General features: G+C 41.4%; 1 protein-coding gene across 1 annotated transcript; it reads right to left on the bottom strand.

The window, feature by feature from the left end:
* Positions 1 to 8,891: 8,891 nt before the first annotated feature.
* TFAM (transcription factor A, mitochondrial) lies at positions 8,892 to 18,869 on the bottom strand. The gene is made up of 7 exons (XM_004583577.4): positions 18,729 to 18,869; positions 17,914 to 18,032; positions 16,629 to 16,699; positions 15,251 to 15,400; positions 13,697 to 13,792; positions 9,639 to 9,695; positions 8,892 to 9,146 (listed from the first exon to the last, which is right to left on the bottom strand). Exons 1-7 carry the CDS (start codon positions 18,827 to 18,829, stop codon positions 9,000 to 9,002), a joined length of 741 nt encoding a protein of 246 aa, XP_004583634.2. The 5' UTR covers positions 18,830 to 18,869; the 3' UTR covers positions 8,892 to 8,999.
* Positions 18,870 to 19,282: the final 413 nt, after the last annotated feature.

The following is a 19,282-nucleotide window of genomic DNA, read 5'->3' as shown; positions in this document are numbered from 1 at the left end:
TCTCCCCCGCCCCACTCCAACCATTGTAATGCATTACTGTTGGTATTACCAACTGCATTCTAAAAGTATTTACAGTGATCATATATTTCAGAAATTCTAAGTACTTAGAGCTTAAAGACACAGGACATTTTAAAAGTTCAATGTGGGCCTGGCACGGCAGCCTATCAGCTAAACTTCTCACCTTGAACACGTCGGGATCCCATATGGGTGCTGGTTCTAATCCTGGCTGCCCCACTTCCATCCAGCTCCCTGCCTGTGGCCTAGGAAATCGAGGACAGCCCAAAGCCTAGGGATCCTGCACCCACGTGGGCGACCCAGAGGAGGTTCCTGGCTCCTGGCTTCAGACTGGCTCAGCTCCGGCCATTGTGGTCACTTGGGGAGTGAATCATTGGACAGAAGATCTTCCTCTCTGTCTCTCCTCCTCGCTGTATATCTGACTTTGCAATAATTAAAAAAAAATTTTTTTAAGTTCAATGTAAATTTATATATATATATATTTGCTACAAAAAATTACACGGTAGTAAGAGGCTTCTAAGCATAAAATCACACTAGTAGATAAAACCCCATTGAGGCTGTAGAATGGAATGATGCAAAAGTCCACAAGAAGAAATCTGTTATCATATGGCATTCAGAAATCATATACATTTATTTTTAAAATAATTGTTACATATTTACTTCAAAGGTAGATGAAAAAACTCTGCCACTTACTGGTTTACTCCGCAGATGCCTACCATTGGCAAAACTGAGCCAAGGCCCAAATGCTAATTTTTATTTACACACACACATACGTAATATTTATATATGGAATATAATATAAAATTACAATATATTACATATAATACAATACTATGTATATAATTTTATATTATATATAATATAAAAATATGAGAGAGAGAATGTAAGTTCGACTATTTAATAGGCCCCTCTTTAATTGGTCTGGGGTAAATAGGAATATCAGTTTTTAAAAGTCTCAATCTAAAAAGGCAATAGAGTACTTGGTTACCTGCCCAGCCAGGTAAGACACATGATTTTCTGGGCACCGGCTTTGCAGTGGCCCACTTAGCTGTTATGGGCCCCAGGGAAGTTAACAGGACATGGCAGCTCTCTCACTCATGTGTATGCTGTCTCCTCTCCACCAAGCAAATTAAGTAATTCGAATGTCTCCAGGTGAGTCCAATATGCAGGCAGGATTGAGAACAACTGGCTTAGAGACAGACAATTTAAAGCACAAAAAATGTTTTGATAACGGAGTCTTTCCAGGCTGAACTGTTGCTTGCAGGCACTGTGCCAACTGTTAGTAAATAACATTATTTCCATGCTAGTTGGTTCCAGACCTAGAACACTAAATCACTTGGGAGAGAAAACACCGGAAAGAAAACAAAGAAAACACCGGAAGGGGGTCCAGCACACTAGCCTACTGGCTAAATCCTTGCCTTGTATGTGGCAGGATCCCATATGGGCGCTGGCAAGTCCCGCTGCTCCACTTTCCACTGCCACAGAGGTGGGATACCAAATGGTCCAAGAACTAGGAACATTACCTGCTGCTTCCCCAAGGGAACACCAGCAGGATGCTGGAAGCCAAAGTGGAGCAAGCACTTGAATCCAGGCACTGTGATATGGGTTGTGAGCATTTCAAGTAGTACTGACACCTCTGCGCCAAATGATTTCTCCACTTTATACCCGTTTTGTTTTTTATTTTTAACCTTGCTCTTTTTTCTTGTTGCTTTATTATACAGTGATGAAAGACAGAATTAAGGCTCAATACCAAATTTTGGAATTAGCCACATGACCTAGTAAAATGGGAACTATGTTGCTTTGTAGAGTGGGCTCAGTGGTAGCCCCAAGAGGAAATATTCACACCCTAATATTTGGAAACCAAAAACACTACCTTATATGGAGAAATATGAGTAAATTAAGATCTGGAAAGGAGGGCCCGGCGGCGTAGCCTAGTGGCTAAAGTCCTCGCCTTGAACGCGCCAAGATCCCATATGGGCACTGGTTCTAATCCCGGTGGCCCCGCTTCCCATCCAGCTCCCTGCTTGTGGCCTGGGAAAGCAGTCGAGGACGGCCCAAAGCCTTGGGACCCTGCACCCGTGTGGAAGACCCGGAAAGAAGTTCCTGGTTCCTGGCTTCGGATCAGCGCAGCACCAACCGTGGGGCTCACTTGGGGAGTGAATCATTGCATGGAAGATCTTCCTCTCTGTCTCTCCTCCTCCTCTCTGTACATCTGACTTTGTAATAAAAATAAATAAAATCTTTTAAAAAAAAAGATCTGGAAAGGAAGGAATTATCCAATACTATCTGGGAGAGTCCAAAATGCAAACACATGTACCCCTCAAAAGAAAAGTAGGAGTTCTGGGACACGGACAAGAAGGTCATGTAAGAATGGAGCAGGGACGGGTGCAGCCGCCAGCCAGGGAATGCTAGCTGTATCAGCAGCTGAAACAAACAGAACAGTACACATTATAGACCTGCTGACATTTTTTTAGAGATTTATTCTTATTTGAAAGGCAGATTTACAGAGAGGAAGTATAGTGAAATCTTCTGTCTGCAGGCTCCCAAATAGGTGCAATGGCCAGAAGTGGGTCTGTCTGAAGCTAGCAGCCATTAACTTACTCTGGGTCTTCCACACAGGTGCAGGGACCCAAGTATTTTGGGCCTTTGCAGCTTTCCTAGACCAAGTAGAGCAGCTGGGACACAATCCGGTACCCACATGGGATGCCAGCACCACAGGTGAAGGATTAGTCTGCTGTAACAACTGTGCCAGCCCCAGTCCTACAGACATTTTAAGATTCGTTTCTTTTTACTGGAAAGGCAGATTTACAGAAAGGAGACACAAAGATCTTCTGTCCACTGGTTCACTTCTGTGGTGGCCACAATGGCCAGAGCTGTGCCAATCCAAAGCCAGGAGTTAGGAGCTCTTCCAGGTCTCCCACATGGGTGCAGGGTCCTAACGTCTTAAGAGCCATCCTCTCCTGCTTTCCAGCCCACAAGTAGGGAACTGGATGAGAAGTTGTGCAGCCAGGACACAAACCGGCCCAAGGCTTTGGGCCATCCTCGACTGCTTTCCCAGGCCACAAGCAGGGAGCTGGATGGGAAGTGGAACCAGCGCCCATATGGGATCCCTGCACGTTCAAGGCGAGGACTTCAGCTGCTAGGCCACGCTGCCGGGTCCATCTTTAGAATTTCTTAAAGCTTGTTTTATAAGTTTCCTGTGGCTGCTGTAATAAAGTACTATAAATTTGGTGATTTGAAACAACAGACACTTCTTACCTGACAGTTCTGGATGTAGAAGTCAACCATTAAGATGCCAATACAGGGCCCGGCACCATGGCCTAGCAGCTAAAGTCCTCGCCTTGAACACTTCGGGATCCCACATGGGTGCTGGTTCGTATCCCTGTGGCCCAACTTCCCATCCAGCTCCCTGCTTATGGCCTGGGAAAGCAGTCGAGGACGGCCTAAGGCTTTGGGACCCTGGACCCGCATGGGAGACCCAGAAGAGGTTCCTGGCTGCCGGCTTTGGATCAGCACAGCACCGGCCGTTGCGCTCACTTAGGGAGTGAATCATCCCCCGGAAGATCTTCCTCTCTGTCTCTCCTCCACTCTGTATATCTGACTTTGTAATAAAAATAAATAAATCTTAAAAAAAAAAAAAAAGAAATTCTAAAGATGAAAGTCATGGAGGCTGACATGTGCCAAAGGAGGTCAAGATTGTCTGCAATGCTAGTATCAAATAGGAGTACCTGCTGGAGTCCCAGCTGCTCCACTCTGGATCACTGCCCTACCAAAGCACCTGGGATGGCCCAACTGCGTGGGTTCCTTCTGCGTGAGGAAGACCTAGAGTTCCATACTCAGGCTTCAGCATGGCCCAGCCCTCACTGTTGTGGCCATTTGGGGAGTCAAAGGATAGAAGATGTCTTTCTCCATATTGCTTTCAAATAAGTAAATCTTAAAAATTACGTAAAAGGGTCACAATGAAATTAAAAGTTAACAAGTAGACATCTGTAAACATGTTGAATTTAAACGTGATATTCCTAAATAAGCAATGTGTCCAAGAATGAGCCACAGAAAGTAATTACATTGAGAACGAAAATAAAGACACAAGACTGCAAAGTACGAGAGAGCTAAGCAGTGCTTGCAACGATATGAGGTAATTATATTGAAAAAGAACACAATCTAACCTTCCACCTTAAGACAACAGAAAAGGGACAGCAAGCCAAGCCTAAACTGAATACAATGAAACATGAGTCCTAATTGAAATAGGTATCCCAGTCCTACCTTCCCTCGCAATCCAGCCTCTGGCTACTGTTCACCCAAGGCCACACCACCAAGCAGTTGTGAGTCGAGAAACTGAGTCCCTACCACTCCTGTAGGAGAGCCAGGGAGAGTCCCTGGCTCCTGGCCCAGCCCAGGTCCAATCTCTGTAGGTATTTGGGCTGCAAGCCAACAGAAGATCTCTGTGTCTCTGCCTTTCAAAAAAAAGGAAAAGGAAAATGAATGTTTATTTAGAAATAGAAAAATACAGAAAAATCAATAAAAGCAAAAGTTATTTTTTTGGAAAATATCAATAAAATTGGTAAGCTTTCAGCTAGACTGACCTAGTGGAAAGATAAACATCAAAAATTAAAAGAGGACTATTAATAAATTATTTAGAAACAATAAGAACAGGGATACTATAAGCAATTTCATTATTTTAATTTTACTTATTATCATTTTATGATACAGTTCCATATGCCCTGAGATTTCCTTTATCCCCCCTGCAATTCCCTCCCCCCTCACTGAGTTCCCCTATATTATTACTATAATTTATTCTTCATAAACAGTTATATGTCCATTCACATGGGAGACCCAGAAGAAGTTCCTGGCTCCTGGCTTCAGAGCAGCTCAGCTCTGGCTTTGAGGCCGTTTAGGGAGTAAACCAGGGGATGGATGATCCCTGTCTCTGGTTCTCTGTAAAATCTGCCTTTCACATAAAACTAAATATTTAAAGAAGAAATATATTATTGCTTCAAAATTTTCAAAACAAAAGAATCTGTACTTTGAATTGTTCTAAGAGAAAGTGGGCACAGGGGCTCTGAGGGGAGGAAATTAACAGCATCTTCTAGCAGTAAATCTTACGAGCAATAATGGGCCTATTGGGCCTAGGGGCTGAGCAACTATTGGGCCTAGGGGCTGAAGTCCTCACCTGGAACGCACCGGGAACCCATATGAGTGCTGGTTCTAATCCCCACAGCCCCGCTTCCCATCCAGCTTCCTGCTTGTGGCCTGGGAAAGCAGTCGAGGACGGCCCAAGGTCTTGGGACCCTGCACCTGTGTGGGAGACCTGAAAGAGGCTCCTGGCTCCCGGTTTCAGATTGGCTCAACTCTGGCCATAGCGGCTGCTTGGGGAGTGAACCAGCAGATGAGAGATTTTTCTGTCTCTCCTCTCTGTATATGTATCTGACTTTGCAATAAAAATATCTTCAAAAAAATAATGAATACTATCACTTACCTGTGGATAAACTGATATTTTAGCACAACCTGGTGGTGATAAATTACAGGTAATGGTAAATGTCAAAGAAAATTCACCATTTTCTAGTTACTTTAAATCTACTTACAGAACAGTACTATAAATTATTAAACTGAAAACCCATACACCCACAGCAACTAGAGAAAAGCAACATATGCCTTGATAAAAAATTTTTAAAAAAGCCAAAGCAATCACAGTAACACAATTATAGCATATTTATTTGAATACAACATTCACTAAATATCAGAATAAACACACAGCTTCTCTCCCCTATCAAATTATTTTAACAAACCTAATATTGGAAAACCAATGTATAAAAATCTCTTTTAGGGGCCTGGCGTGGTAGCCTAGCAGCTCACCTTGCATGCACCAGGATCCCATACGGGCACCGGTTCTAATCCTGGCAGCTCTGCTTCCCATCCAGCTCCCTGCTTGTGGCCTGGGGAAACAGTCGAACAGAGCTCAAAGCCTTGGGACTCCGCACCTAAATGGGAGACTTGAGAGACTCCTAGCTTCAGATCGGTGCAGCTCCAGCCGTTGTGGCAGCTTGGGGAGTGAATCATCGGATGGAAGATCCTCCTCTCTGTCTCTCCTTCTCCCTGTATATCTGACTTTCCAATAAAAATAAATCTTTTTTTTTTAAATCTCCTTTAGGACAGATACTGAGAGCACAAGCCCTGCTTTATTTCATCTTGCCAACATCTTATTCTCCAACATTCATATTAGCTCACTCACCAACTACTGCGGTAAGTTAAACTAAGAAAAGCTATGTCTCCTTGTCATGATGTTGAGTCTTCGTCATTACAGTAGGAAATGTGCCTACTAGTGCATTTGGATAGCATTTTCTACAAATCATTAGCCTCTCAACTTTTACAAACATTTTTAAAGAAAGGTTTGGAAATCCGCTTATTCTGGCAATTTTTATTAACAATACAAACAAAATTTGATATTATATATGCTGTTGCTGTAACTTTTTACTGTTTTACCCATTTCCCATCTATATTAGTTGTATGTGCTTAGGAGCCTACTAAGCATAACTTCTCAATGTATCTTGAAAGTTATCACTTGAATGTAAGCAGAGAATTGTACAGGTATTTAAATGCTTAAAGCGCTCAGGGTAAGCTTCTCTGCGGAGTAACTGCAAATCTTTCTTATAATACATTTGTTTATTTCTCTATCTCAACAATCCACAATGCTCATAACACACTGATAAGTGTTCCCTGAGCATGTGAAACAGAAAACAAGCCAAAAAACTGGGTTACAATTTTCTCCAGTCCCCCGAGATGGTACATGGTGTGTTGGGTCTTTGTGTTCTTCTATAAACCTTCCACGGACTGTGAGACACCAGTACACCTCCTCTTTCTCCTTACTTCCAACCTACTCTGGCCAAAAACTCATGCTATCTGATTTACTAACAACAGCCTTTCCTGATACTCATATCCCTAACGGAAGTTGTTTGAAAATGTCCAAATTTACGTATCTAAATCTCACGTTCCTTCTTTGACTGTACTGTTCTCTTTAGTTCTTGCCTTTTGTCTAACGCCTAATAAGACATCTTCTACGACTTATTTATTTTCCATCCAGCTGAAAAAAACTACTGCTATGTACCAACCCAGAGAAGGCTAGCAAGGCTTGACCGGCAACTTGGTCTGCAAAAGGCCAGATAGATATTTTAGGCTGTGCACATTATAGTCTATATAAGAGCCATTCTGTTGTGATAACACAAAAACAGCCACAGAAGTAAAACAATGAGCAAGATGTGCTCTAATAAAACTGTGCACACTGCATTTCTCATTAATTTTCATGTATCATTAATCTTTTTTTTAATGATATAAAAGAATATATCATCTTGGGGCTAATGCAATGGCTCAATTGGCTGATCATTCACCTCCAAACACAGAGATCTCAAATGGGTGCTGGTTTGTATTCCAGCTGCTCCACTTCCCATCCAGCTCCCTGTTTGTGGCCTGGGAAAGCAATGGAAGATGGCCCAAGCCTTGGGACGCTGCACTCATTTGGCAGACTTGGAAGCTCCTGCCTCCTGGCTCAGATTGGCTCAGCTCCTGCCAGTACGGCCGCTTGGAAGTGAGCAAGCAGATGGACGATCTTTCTGTCTCTCCTTTTCTTCATAAATCTACCTTTCCAAAAAAAAAACAAATGAATAAATCTTAAAAAAAATATATCTTATCTCACCATGGAAAGTAGATAGTAGACTGAACTGTCTAGACCACAGTTGGCTGCCCTCTATAAAGGCCTTTATATGACAGGTAAAATATTTCAAATTCCCAAGATTTGGATAATTATGTTTATTAAGTTTTCAATTAAAAACTTACACAAGTTTTCTTTGTGGACAAGCATATTCACAAAAGTGAAAGAAAACAAGCCAGAAAAAAAAATACAATTTCCTTCTTAAAAGAAGATGTAAAACGAACACTTCCTTTAAAATGTCTAATTCACGGGCCCGGCGGCATGGCCTAACGGCTAGGGTCCTCGCCTTGAAAGCCCCGGGATCCCATATGGGCACCGGTTCTGGTCCCGGCGGCTCCACTTCCCATCCAGCTCCCTGCTTGTGGCCTGGGAAGCAGTCGAGGACGGCCCAATGCATTGGGACCCTGCACCCACGTGGGAGACCCAGAAGAGGTTCCTGGTTCCGGCATCGGATTGGCGCATACCGGCCCGTTGTGGCTCACTTGGGGAGTGGAACATCAGATGGAGGATCTTCCTCTCTGTCTCTCCTCCTCTCTGTATATCCGGCTTTCCAATAACAATAAAATCTTTAAAAAAAAAAATGTCTAATTCACAAACATAAAATTAAAGATTAAAATTTTTATTCTATGCAATATAAAATATGCATAGATTTAGTTCATAATTTCTTAGCTTTTAGGAAAAAGAAAAAGATAATAAAGAGGTTTATAAATTTCAGTCCCTTTTATAAAAAGTTGCACCTGAAACCAATAACTATTCGCACATAAAATCAGCCACTCAGAATGCTGCAATGAATTATTCTGAGGAACAGGAACTGACCTAGTTGAGTTCTGGCCGCATATTTTAAAATGCACAATTGTATCACAGAATACTGTGGCTTCTATAAATTTGTGACAATTTTGAAAAGGAAACTCCCGCCTCCATAACACAAGGAAACAAGGACACGCTTTTCACCATCATCATCCAGTAGACATAAACTTCACATTCTGGTGCACCTTTATCATAGGTCGAATGATTCACTGCTGCAGCTGCAGGGATGACTCGCATCCTCCTCAGTTCCCAGCACAAAGTAAATTTTGCATGAACTTTCATCTGCTTGGATTTTCCAAAGAAAGATATGAATACAAAACGAATAAAATGGTAGAAGTCCATGGGCTAAAGAAAAAGAAATTCAATATAAAATGTTTACCAACTTTATCTTTTCTATTTTTACAACACCATCAGGCATTATGACCTAATCAGTTTCCCGGGCTTATCCAGCGTTAATGTGGCTCAATCTTCTATTTTAACGCTCCTCGGTGCCATCTTTCGATTGGTGCATCATTTTGCGACGTATCAGATCACTTCGTCCAACTTCAATCATTTGTTCTTCCCAAGACTTCATTTCATTGTCATAACGGATTTTATCATCTTTTGCAAGCTGAATATATACCTACGAAAAAAAAAATGGAATGTTTTACATGATTTATTCAAAAAACAGGAATAAATTTCTAGAATGCTTCGGTGTATGCTTTAGAAACTGCCTTCATTATTCTACTTGTATAAAGAGGAAATGAAGAAGAAATTGATAATTTTTAGGAAATAAAGTTAGATGAGAAAAAGTACAGATAAGAGAAATAAAAAATTTAAGTATTACAAGTATTAGAGGATGGAAAGGTTTGTTAGAGGGCAGAATCAGGATAAGATGAACAGTCAATACAATGGAACGTACAAGCCGACAGATGATATTCTAAACACCAATTTTATTTGCAGTCAAAAGCTATCAAGAGAAAACAGCAAAACTGTTTCAAAGGAAATGAAATTATTTTAAATCACTGTGCTACCGTTGATAAAATGTCACATTGGCATGAACCAATCTCATCTTCATGTGCTCTCTCGCAGATATTCTAACTGTACATTTGAAACTAAAAATCACAATACTTACTTGTTTTTGAGAAGTAGGCAGATTTTTCCAGTTATCATTTACAGCCTTCAGCTTTGCCTAAAAAACAAAACAATGCATGTTTAAGTAACACAAACAGGGATTTCCAAATCTTTTACTTTTCATTCTAACAATAAAACTCAGTTACCAATAACTTACACACTGATTTTCGACATCTTTGTTTTCCAAGCAAAAACTATTAAGCTATTAAACCACCCCCCTCCAAATGGGAAAAGCATTGGCTTAGCAGTTAACACACTGGCTGAGAGGCATATGTACCCCACCAGAGCGCCACACTTTAATTTCTGGTCCAAGCTCCCAATTCCAGCTTCCCTCCAATGTAGACCTTACGAGGCAGCAAGGACACCTGAATTGAGTACCCATCTCCTGGCTCCAGCTCTCACCCAGCCCATTTTAGGCATCTGGGCAGCCAAGCCACTGGTAGGAGCTCTCTCTGTCTTCAAAATTAGGGAGACAAGCCATAGGTACAAGTTCGCTCAGTCTGCCTCTCAAAAAAATTCACAGAAATGAACTGAATGCAAATACTATCTTCTGACTTGAAAATATGCAGATATAATTCACATTCCCTCAAAGGCTCATTTCTTCCTGTAGTTTTGTATTTTGCTCTAAAATTTGGATCTAAATATTTAAGTGTAGTCACAGGAATAACATAACACAAATCCCTAATTCTAATTGATTAAACTTGATCATGTGACCTGGACAAAAGTAATTTACTTCCACTCACTTGGTCTTTCTATCCATACAACTAAAGTAATAGGAAGATATTCACTTTTGTTAGCTCCTAAAATCCTACTAAACAGGAGTTTTTCTTTGTTTGTTTGTTTTTTTTTTTTTTGGTTTATTGTTGTTGTTAAGGAATAAACCAACACTGACAAAAACAACAGGGAACGGGACCAACAGAAAACCTGAGAAGCTACAAAGCAGACAGAGGAGTTCTAACTCCATATTTGGCTTTGGGGAAAACACAACGACTTGACTGGCAATGCAGAATTCCCAAGCAATATGGAAAATGGCAACACCAGACAGAGGTGAAGATGAGACTAACCAAAGAAGGACTGGCTACAAGGCTGCTTACAAAGGTTAAATCCTCACCACAGCATATTCTAGGACATTTTCATCCTCTTGAGAATATAAAATAGATTGAGTCTATAAAAAAAAAAAAAGGTCTGGCCAAGAGGAATGCTATTGTATGAAAAAAAGAGAGATTAAGTCAGAGTCTATATGGAATAACAAGAAAAAAAAAGAAAATATTAAAGAAAAACAGCACACTCTCACCATACACTGAGATCAGATCTAAATGGATAACAGATCTAAACCTACATCCAGAAACCTTCAAACTTTTGGAAGAAAATGTTGGAAACACACTGCAACACTTAGGGGTAGGCCCTCACTTCCTAAAAAAGACTCCAAAAGCAGTAGAAATCGAGACCAAAATAAACAATTGGGACCTCATCAAACTAAGAAGCTTCTGTACAGCTAGAGAAATAATCAACAAAGTAAAAAGGCAACCCACAGAATGGGAGAAGATCTTCGCACACGACATAGGTGATAGAGGGCTAATCTCCAGAATATACAAAGAGCTACAAAACAACCAAAATGTCAAAACAAACAAGCCACTCAAGAAATGGGCACGAGAAATGGGCAGACACTTCACAAAGGAACAAACCCAAATGGCAAATAAACCTATGAAAAAATGCTCAAGTTCCCTGGCAATAACGGAAATCCAAATTAAAACATCAATGAGGTACCACCTAACACCAGTAAGACTGGCCCACATGAATAAAAGCACCAACAACACTTGTTGGCGAGGTTGCGGGGAAAAGGGAACCCTACTCCACTGCTGCTGGGGCTGCAGGCTGGTACAGCCTCTATGGAAATCAGTATGGAGAACATTCAAACAACTCAAAATCAACATATTGTATGATCCAGCAATAGCACTCCTAGGAATATATCCAGAACACTTGTTTTATGAGAAACCAACATGCACTCCTATGTTCATAGCAGCACAATCAGTAATTGCAAAAACATGGAAGCAGCCAAAATGCCCATCAGCAGAGGATTAGATAAGAAAGCTATGGTTCATCTACTCCATGGAATACTACTCAGCTATTAAAAAAAAACAAAATGCAGTTCTTTGTGGCCAAATGGGCCAAACTGGAAACCATAATGCTAAGGGAAATGAGCCAATCCCAAAAGGTTAAATACCACATGTTTGCCTTAATTTAAGATGATATGATGTTATGTATAACATGTTATGTTATGAATGTTATATGTTGTGTATAAACTAAAATTGAAATGTAAGTGAGGTGGTCACAGAAGGTGGCTAGGAACTCGCATTTATTTTTAACATATTGGTTACTCATTACTATGTCAATTAATTCCATAATGATGTAAATTTTTGCTGATGGTATGTTGGAGCTTTCAATTGACTGGGATGATACTCTGCTGGCTCTGTCTTCAGACCAGAAAGAGTATACCTAAGAAGCCGTTGAATTTGACTGGACAATAAGATGCTGGACTCTATGTTTGGTATACGCTTGTAATGGGGCAATCTCAACTGAACTTGAGCTGTGGTTATGCAACAAGGTGGAGGAATCCACCATGGTGGGAAGGTTTGGGTAGGGGTGGGGAGAACCCAAGTACCTATGAAACTGTGTCACATAATACAATGTAATTAATGAATTAAAAATAATAAATAATAAAAAAAAAAGAAAATCTCCCAAATCCTCAACACTCAGCTAAAAGTTCTCAATGATAATCACTGTTAAAACTATGACTTTGCAAAGATGGTTTCCACTGTCTTTCTCTGTATTCATACGTATTTTGAGTGTTTTTACACAAACGTGACCACACATTAAAGAACTTTATATCTTGAAAAAAAAAAAAAGAAAAGAAACACAGTATAGAAAAGAAAACAACTACAACCAGTTCAGGATTCTAACAAGTGAGAAGAAAGAAAAAGCAGGGGAAGAAAAAATGAAGCCAGATCACACTCAAAGGACCAATAATCAAAATTGTTTTGGGGAGGGCATTCAGTACAACAGTTAAGATGCTTAGAATACCAACAGCCCTTATCTAAATAACTGGGTTCAAGGCCTGACTCTACTAGCTGCTAACACACACCCTGGGAAGGAAGTTGATAATGGTTTAAGTAGTCGGTTTAAGTAGTGGAGTTGTATCCATCCAAGTTACAGGTTCCTGGCTTTGGCCAAGCACAACCCAGCCACTGCAGGTACTTTAGGAGTGAACCCACAGGTGGAATATCTCTGTATCTCTCTCTCAAATAAAATTTAAAATGCATAAATAGGCTTGCATTTCAGTACTATAGACCCATAGAAATTGAATTTAAAATCCCAAGAGGAGTAATCAATTGAAAATATGTACCCAGTTCACATATACACATTATTCAATCAAATGTTAAAATACAATTTGTGACATCAACTGCAGATACAAATAACCCTTTATTTTTTTCAGATTGATGAGGGCTAAAGATTGGAACATCATCTTCTTCTATCATGTCATATTTTATAAGAGAAAAAAAAACTGTCCATGTGGAACTAGTTCCTAAGAAAACTAAGGAAAGACTAAGCCACAGTGATGACTGACAAGCTGACACTGATACAGTCATGTTACATGTAAAACACATGCCCACGGGCAAAACCAGTTTTATTAAAGGACTCAAGTCACAACAACAGATAAGTTAAACTTCCAATACAAAATATTTTAAAACTCTTTCAAGCTTTTCAGTGACTGTAAGACAGGAGAGTCTCTAAACGAACTTTAATATCTTACAAATTTAAAAGTTTTACATTTTTTAAATTTAAAAAGTTAGAAATGTATTGGCAGCAACACACTTAACTGAACTATATGTGATAACAAAAAAGGATTTTTCTTTTAAAGAGATCCAACAAAGAGACTCTTACCAAAAGACTGCAACTCAATACTTTGCTTCATCAGCTGACACTGCTTCAATTTCTTCTCTGAATCTTTAGTAAGCTAAAATAAGCAAAAATGTAAGAAACAAACACAGTTCTGTTTACCTGTGATGAACCATCTTTAGCTTCTTGGAAACTTTCAGATACAAAAATGTTATAAGCTGAGCGAGGTCTTTTTGGTTTTCCAAGCATTGTTAACTCCTGCATATCAAAAACAAAAGGTTCAAATACAAATTGAAGCTCATTAGAAAAACTTTACCCACAGAAACCTTATTCACTACTATGTATTACAGAATTTTACTTAAAGTGAACGCTTTGGCTCTTAATACAAAGTATGAGACAATAAAACTTTAGGGTCACAAAATTTTAATAATGCTAAATTTAAAAAACAATAGACTTCATCAATTATTTTCCATACAAAAACATTTCCTTTAAATAAATATTTTCATGAACTCAGTGAGCATAAATGAAGAAAACTTACTTAAAAAAACCAGACTGTACACACTTTCATCTTTCTGTTAAACCAAACTATTCCTTCCCTTTGTTTCTGGAAATCCTGCCGCAGATTCTCTCCTAAAAACTTCACTTAGAGCACCCTGGACTTCATGCTTCTCACCGATCTCTGAACGAAAAGGTACTGGGAGTCAATAATGGGCAAAACAATTCAAAATGGGAATGAGGATACAAAGAGCAGCCTCTTATGTATCTGTCCAATTCTCCCCGCTGATCCTCTCCACTCGGCACTGGCTTAGCTCATCGAGCAGGAGGAAGGGGAATGAAACAGGGAGAAAACACTGTAGTCATTACCCCTTCCCAGGCCATCCCCATGGAGACATTCTATCTCTCACCGTCTCTTCTGGCTCCCTTTCACAAAGCGCGTCAAGCAGCCCTGGAGCACCATAAAACTGCCTGGAAACTGGGTGGATCCCCAAACCTAATGGTAAGACAGCTCAAAGCAATGCCTTATCTGACATTCAAATTTGGAATTTATTTTTTTTCAAAAAAAAAAAAAAACTATTTCAATTCTAATGACCATTTTCTTAGGGTTTTACGTACTAGGCCAGCAAGTGGACCACCTCAAACCTAGTACTAATGCTAGGTTCAACAGAAAAACAATGGCATATATATAGAGACTAATATTTTAAATGGAACCACAAATTTAGAACCATGTATTTTTTCAAGTATTTCTTAGGGAAAAAAACGACAGTATTATCCTAAAAGCACTTCTTACTTGATTAGATAAACTGGTACCTTTCCCTGATGCGCTAATGAGGGAATTCAGTCTATTCAGCAATTCAGTATCAAATTCACCACCACTCATAAATAATTCAAGTTGCTAGGTTATTCTACACATGACTTAGAAGCAAAGATTCTTGCTATTCGTGGCTAGGCTGTTTCTTAATTGTTCTTTTAAGAAAACTGGAGCTTTTAAGCCAGACTTATAAACTGTACATCTTAAATTGGGATAGTCTTAGAAACTGTAAATCTTAAATTGGGATACATCTGAGAGCAGCAAGGAGAATTTGCAACATCAACTTAAAAGCAAGTGGTTCTACTGTCCAACTGAAGTGTATCTGAGAAAGAAGAAACTACCTCTAATCAAAGTCATATATATTTCAGTTCCATGCAATCAGAGAAGAGTTTTTCAATGATACTCACTCTCTTCTTTATTAATGCTTTCTTTCTTAAACGTTTTTGCATGATTTCTTTTTCCATAGACAGCAGCTGACTTGGAGTTAGATGTTCCTGAATTCTGCTTATCTCTTCTTTGTATGCCTCCCACTCTACCCTGTAAGCATCTTCATATACCTATAAAGAAATAAAAAGTCAGTAAATCGTTGCTGATAGATGGAATGCAGCAACCCGCCAGGGAAAGACAACTGCATGGCTTCGAATAAAGACAGACTGCACTACCAGATGAAAAATGTACTCTCAGGCTATATATGCAGATTAAAAATATGCATCTCGAGGAAGGAGACTGGTGTTGCAGCACTGCAAGGATAAGCCACTGCTGGTGGTGCCAGCACCACATGAGCCATGAGCGCTGGTTCAGGAATAAAATCCAGCTCCCTGCTGGTGTGCCTGGCCTCAATACCTGAGTCCCTACCACCCACGTGGGAGACAGGGATGCAGTTCCTGGCTCCTGGCTTGAGCATCGTCCAGCCCCAGCCATTACAGCCATGGAGAGTGAACCAGTGTATGAAAGACATCTCTCTGTCTCTCTCCTACTCTCTTAAACAAAAACTCTACCTTTCAAATAATAAGCCTTTGCAATTCACAAAAAAGTTTTATGCCTTCAATATGAAGGTACTACAAAAAATATACAGATATAGAATGAAAAGATAAAGTTTATTTTGATGCAAAAAAACCCTGGAATCCATGCATAGCTTTTTCATTACAAAATTCATGAAAAAATGCATACTGTGAAAAAAACTACACAACAATTTCAAATTTTTGTACCAAAATAATATTTTAATTACACTCAATGAACTTAAAAACAATCTCCCACAGCTGAACAAGGTCAGAATGTAGCAATTAGCTGCCATTTCAAATTGCTTCCAACCTCTCATCTCCAGTCCCATACATTTATATTACTATCATTACGAAGATCACAAAGTAGGAAGGTCCTTTGTAGATAATTACTGCTGAAAAAAAAAGCCTGGGTCACATGGTTATTTGTTATGGGTATTTGGTGCAGCAGTGAAACTGCAACCTGGGATGCCTGCTTCCAAGTGCCTGGATTTGAGTCCAGCCTCTGATTCTAATTCTAGTTACCTGCTACTGCACACACACCCTATGAGGCAAGAGAGGGCTCAAGGCCTTAGGCCTCCCTCACAGGAGACCTGAACTGGGTTCTAGGTATCTGCTTTGGCCCTGCCCAGCCCAACTGCTGGGAACATTTAGGGAGTGAACTTATGGTGGAATACCTATCTTTATCTGTTTCTACCTTCTACACAAAATTAAAACAAATAAGTAAAAATTTACAAACAACATGCTAATTGTTCCCAACAGCAGAGAGGTAAATGCAAGTACTTACTTTTTTCTCTGAATCAGGAAGTTCCCTCCACACCTCAGCGATCTTTTTAATTAGTTCTGAATTTTTTGCATCTATGAATTGGAATAAAATGAAAAACAGTGTCAAATTTTATGTCTCAGGATGAACTACAGACTTCCAAGAAAGCACACTCTATTAGCCCACCAAAGAGAGTATCATTCACTACAAACTTCATCACTGTACAATTTAATTTTATCCAATTCACTGAAATATTAGAAACAATTTACAATTTTGTTCAAGTTTGCTAAAACTCAATTATTTAATAACTAACAAGTACATCATATTCCACCAAAACCGGTTCTCAGAAATTACCAGTTTAAGGAGCTATATTACTACTTTAACCTTTTTACTTGCCTATTGCAATCATAGCATTTTTCAAATCTTTAAGGAATTATTAAATTCATAAAAACTGATTAAATAAGCAAAAATATTAGAGTCTTGATTCATAAACCATCATCTTGCATTTCAGTTATAGAACAATATTTGGCAACAAACTATTCTTAAAAAAAAAAATCAATCCAGTATTCTCCGCTTCCTTCCTGTCAACTGGAAATGGTGGAGTGCAACTGATTTAACAAACCACTTGTTAGTTCCAAATCTTACACTTCAAAGACCTGCGTACTTAAACAAGTTTCTTATACTAACTCCCGACCTAAAATGCGAGCACTTTTTATCACTGTTTGATTTTCACACATCCCCCGTGACTGGCTTGATGCAAAGGGGCAATCAATCATAAGCACAGATTAGCTCCTGATTGCCCTATCACCTTTATCCTACGACCCAAAATGAAAGCCCTACAGCCTTTCCAGGCGGTCAACGCGATCTCGCCTGGAAATCTTTTTTTCAGGAACACAAGTAGAACTGCCACTGAAAAATCTCTTTTAATGAGCAGCAACTTGCACAGAACTGACCAGAACACTGCCACATTGAACTTGAACAGTTCCAAGGCACAAAAAGCAGCAGCAAGGCAAGAGGTAAAACAGCTTATCAGATGCTCTCTGGAGCCCAGACAATCATACCCAAATTTCTGCTCTTTCATCCTCTGCCCAGGGAGCTGTCCACACTATATAAAAAAAATACCTTTCACTCATTCATCCTTATTTATAATTATAACATTTCCATTAGGTATACAATGTTGCACCCTGGTTTGCAATTCAGCAAACACAACGTTCTCTAGGGCAGTGCTTTGACAGTGTAAGTCAAATATTCGGTCTGTTTAGTGGCCTTTTAAATCACATCAGAGCAAAAGCCCCTCCGAATGCCTCACCTGGGTTCTGAGCTTTAAATATGGGTAGCTGTTCTTTGGAAAACCGAAGGTATGAAGTCATGGGTTTCTTTGGATAACTGCTGAAGGTGGACGAACACCATTTTGGAACATACGAGAAACTACACAGAAAAGAAGACACAATGTCATGAATTGAACTGCCAACTTTCTTATGCATACAAACACAGCCAGCACAAAAGATGTCATCAGGACGCCGTCTGATTCTTCTGAAAAAATGCTAATGGCACATCTGAAATCTTGTTCCACCCGGATGGAGAAGCCTGCAGGACTCCAACCTCCAAGCCCCGAACTCCTAGGCAGCGCAGAGAACAGAGGAAAGCATGGAAACGCTGGCTCCCGAGCCCCGCCTCCTCCACACCCTCAGGAAGGCGCGATTTCGTCCAGGATCCAGAGCAGGTGCGCCAGGGCTGGATGGCAGGCAGGTGCAGCTGCAGGGGTGAGGGGTAGCAGGAAGCCAGGCGCCAGGTTCTAACTGAGGAGGGCCGGGGCTCCCCCGAGCAGGTGCACCAGGGCTGCACAGCAGGCAGGGGTAGCAGGAAGCCAGGAGTGTTCTAACTGAGCGGGCCTGGGTTCCCCGAGCAGGTGCACCAGGGCTGCACGGCAGGCAGGGGTAGCAGGAAGCCAGGCGCCAGGTTCTAACGGAGCAGGGCCTGGGCTCGCAGCCACCGTCCCTTTGGCAAGGTCGAGGTCCGGCTCCAAGGGCCAGAAAGGCCCTGTCTTTGCAGCAAGAGCTGAAAGGAGAATGACAGCGTCTCCCTCCCCTCCCCAAGTACGTGCAGGGCCCCTGAGGGTCCTACCTGAAGGGGGAGCGCAGGCGACTTCCACAGCCCGCGCACAGGTCCGCTCCAGACTTGCCCAGAGTCCTCAGCGCGCCCCACACGCCCCGGAGAAGCGCCATCGCCCCGGCCGACTACGCAATACCCGAACCCCCAGTGTCCGAGGGAGCCTCCCCGCAACCAAAGAACAAGCGCGACCGCGGCCACAACTCAGATCCGCGTGTTATCCTCCAAGCTCTGTTATCATGCCCGCCACTCGCGAGGCACTATGGGAGGCCTGTTCACATCCGGCCTGCAGGCGGGGAGGGGGCGGGGCAGGGCCGGCTCTGCGCAGGCGCGGGAGTCGGTCCAGGGTGGGCGGGGCTACGACGGAGCCGAAGCGGGCGTCCGGAAGGCCCTGCGGAAGCCGGCGACCTCGAGGCGGCGCTGCGGGGCCGCCTCTGCCCTCTGCCGCCCCCGCCGCCGCTTCCTCCTCCGGTCGAGGAGGCCGATGGAGGGACGGCAGCGGCCTCACCCCGACAGGTCTCCCCTGCGGGCGAGGCGTCCGCACTGACGGCCGTGCGGCACGGGCCGTA

Source organism: Ochotona princeps, chromosome 13, assembly GCF_030435755.1.
Source record: "Ochotona princeps isolate mOchPri1 chromosome 13, mOchPri1.hap1, whole genome shotgun sequence".
Classification (NCBI taxonomy): Eukaryota; Metazoa; Chordata; class Mammalia; order Lagomorpha; family Ochotonidae; genus Ochotona; species Ochotona princeps.
This window is presented reverse-complemented; position numbering and strand designations above follow the sequence as displayed.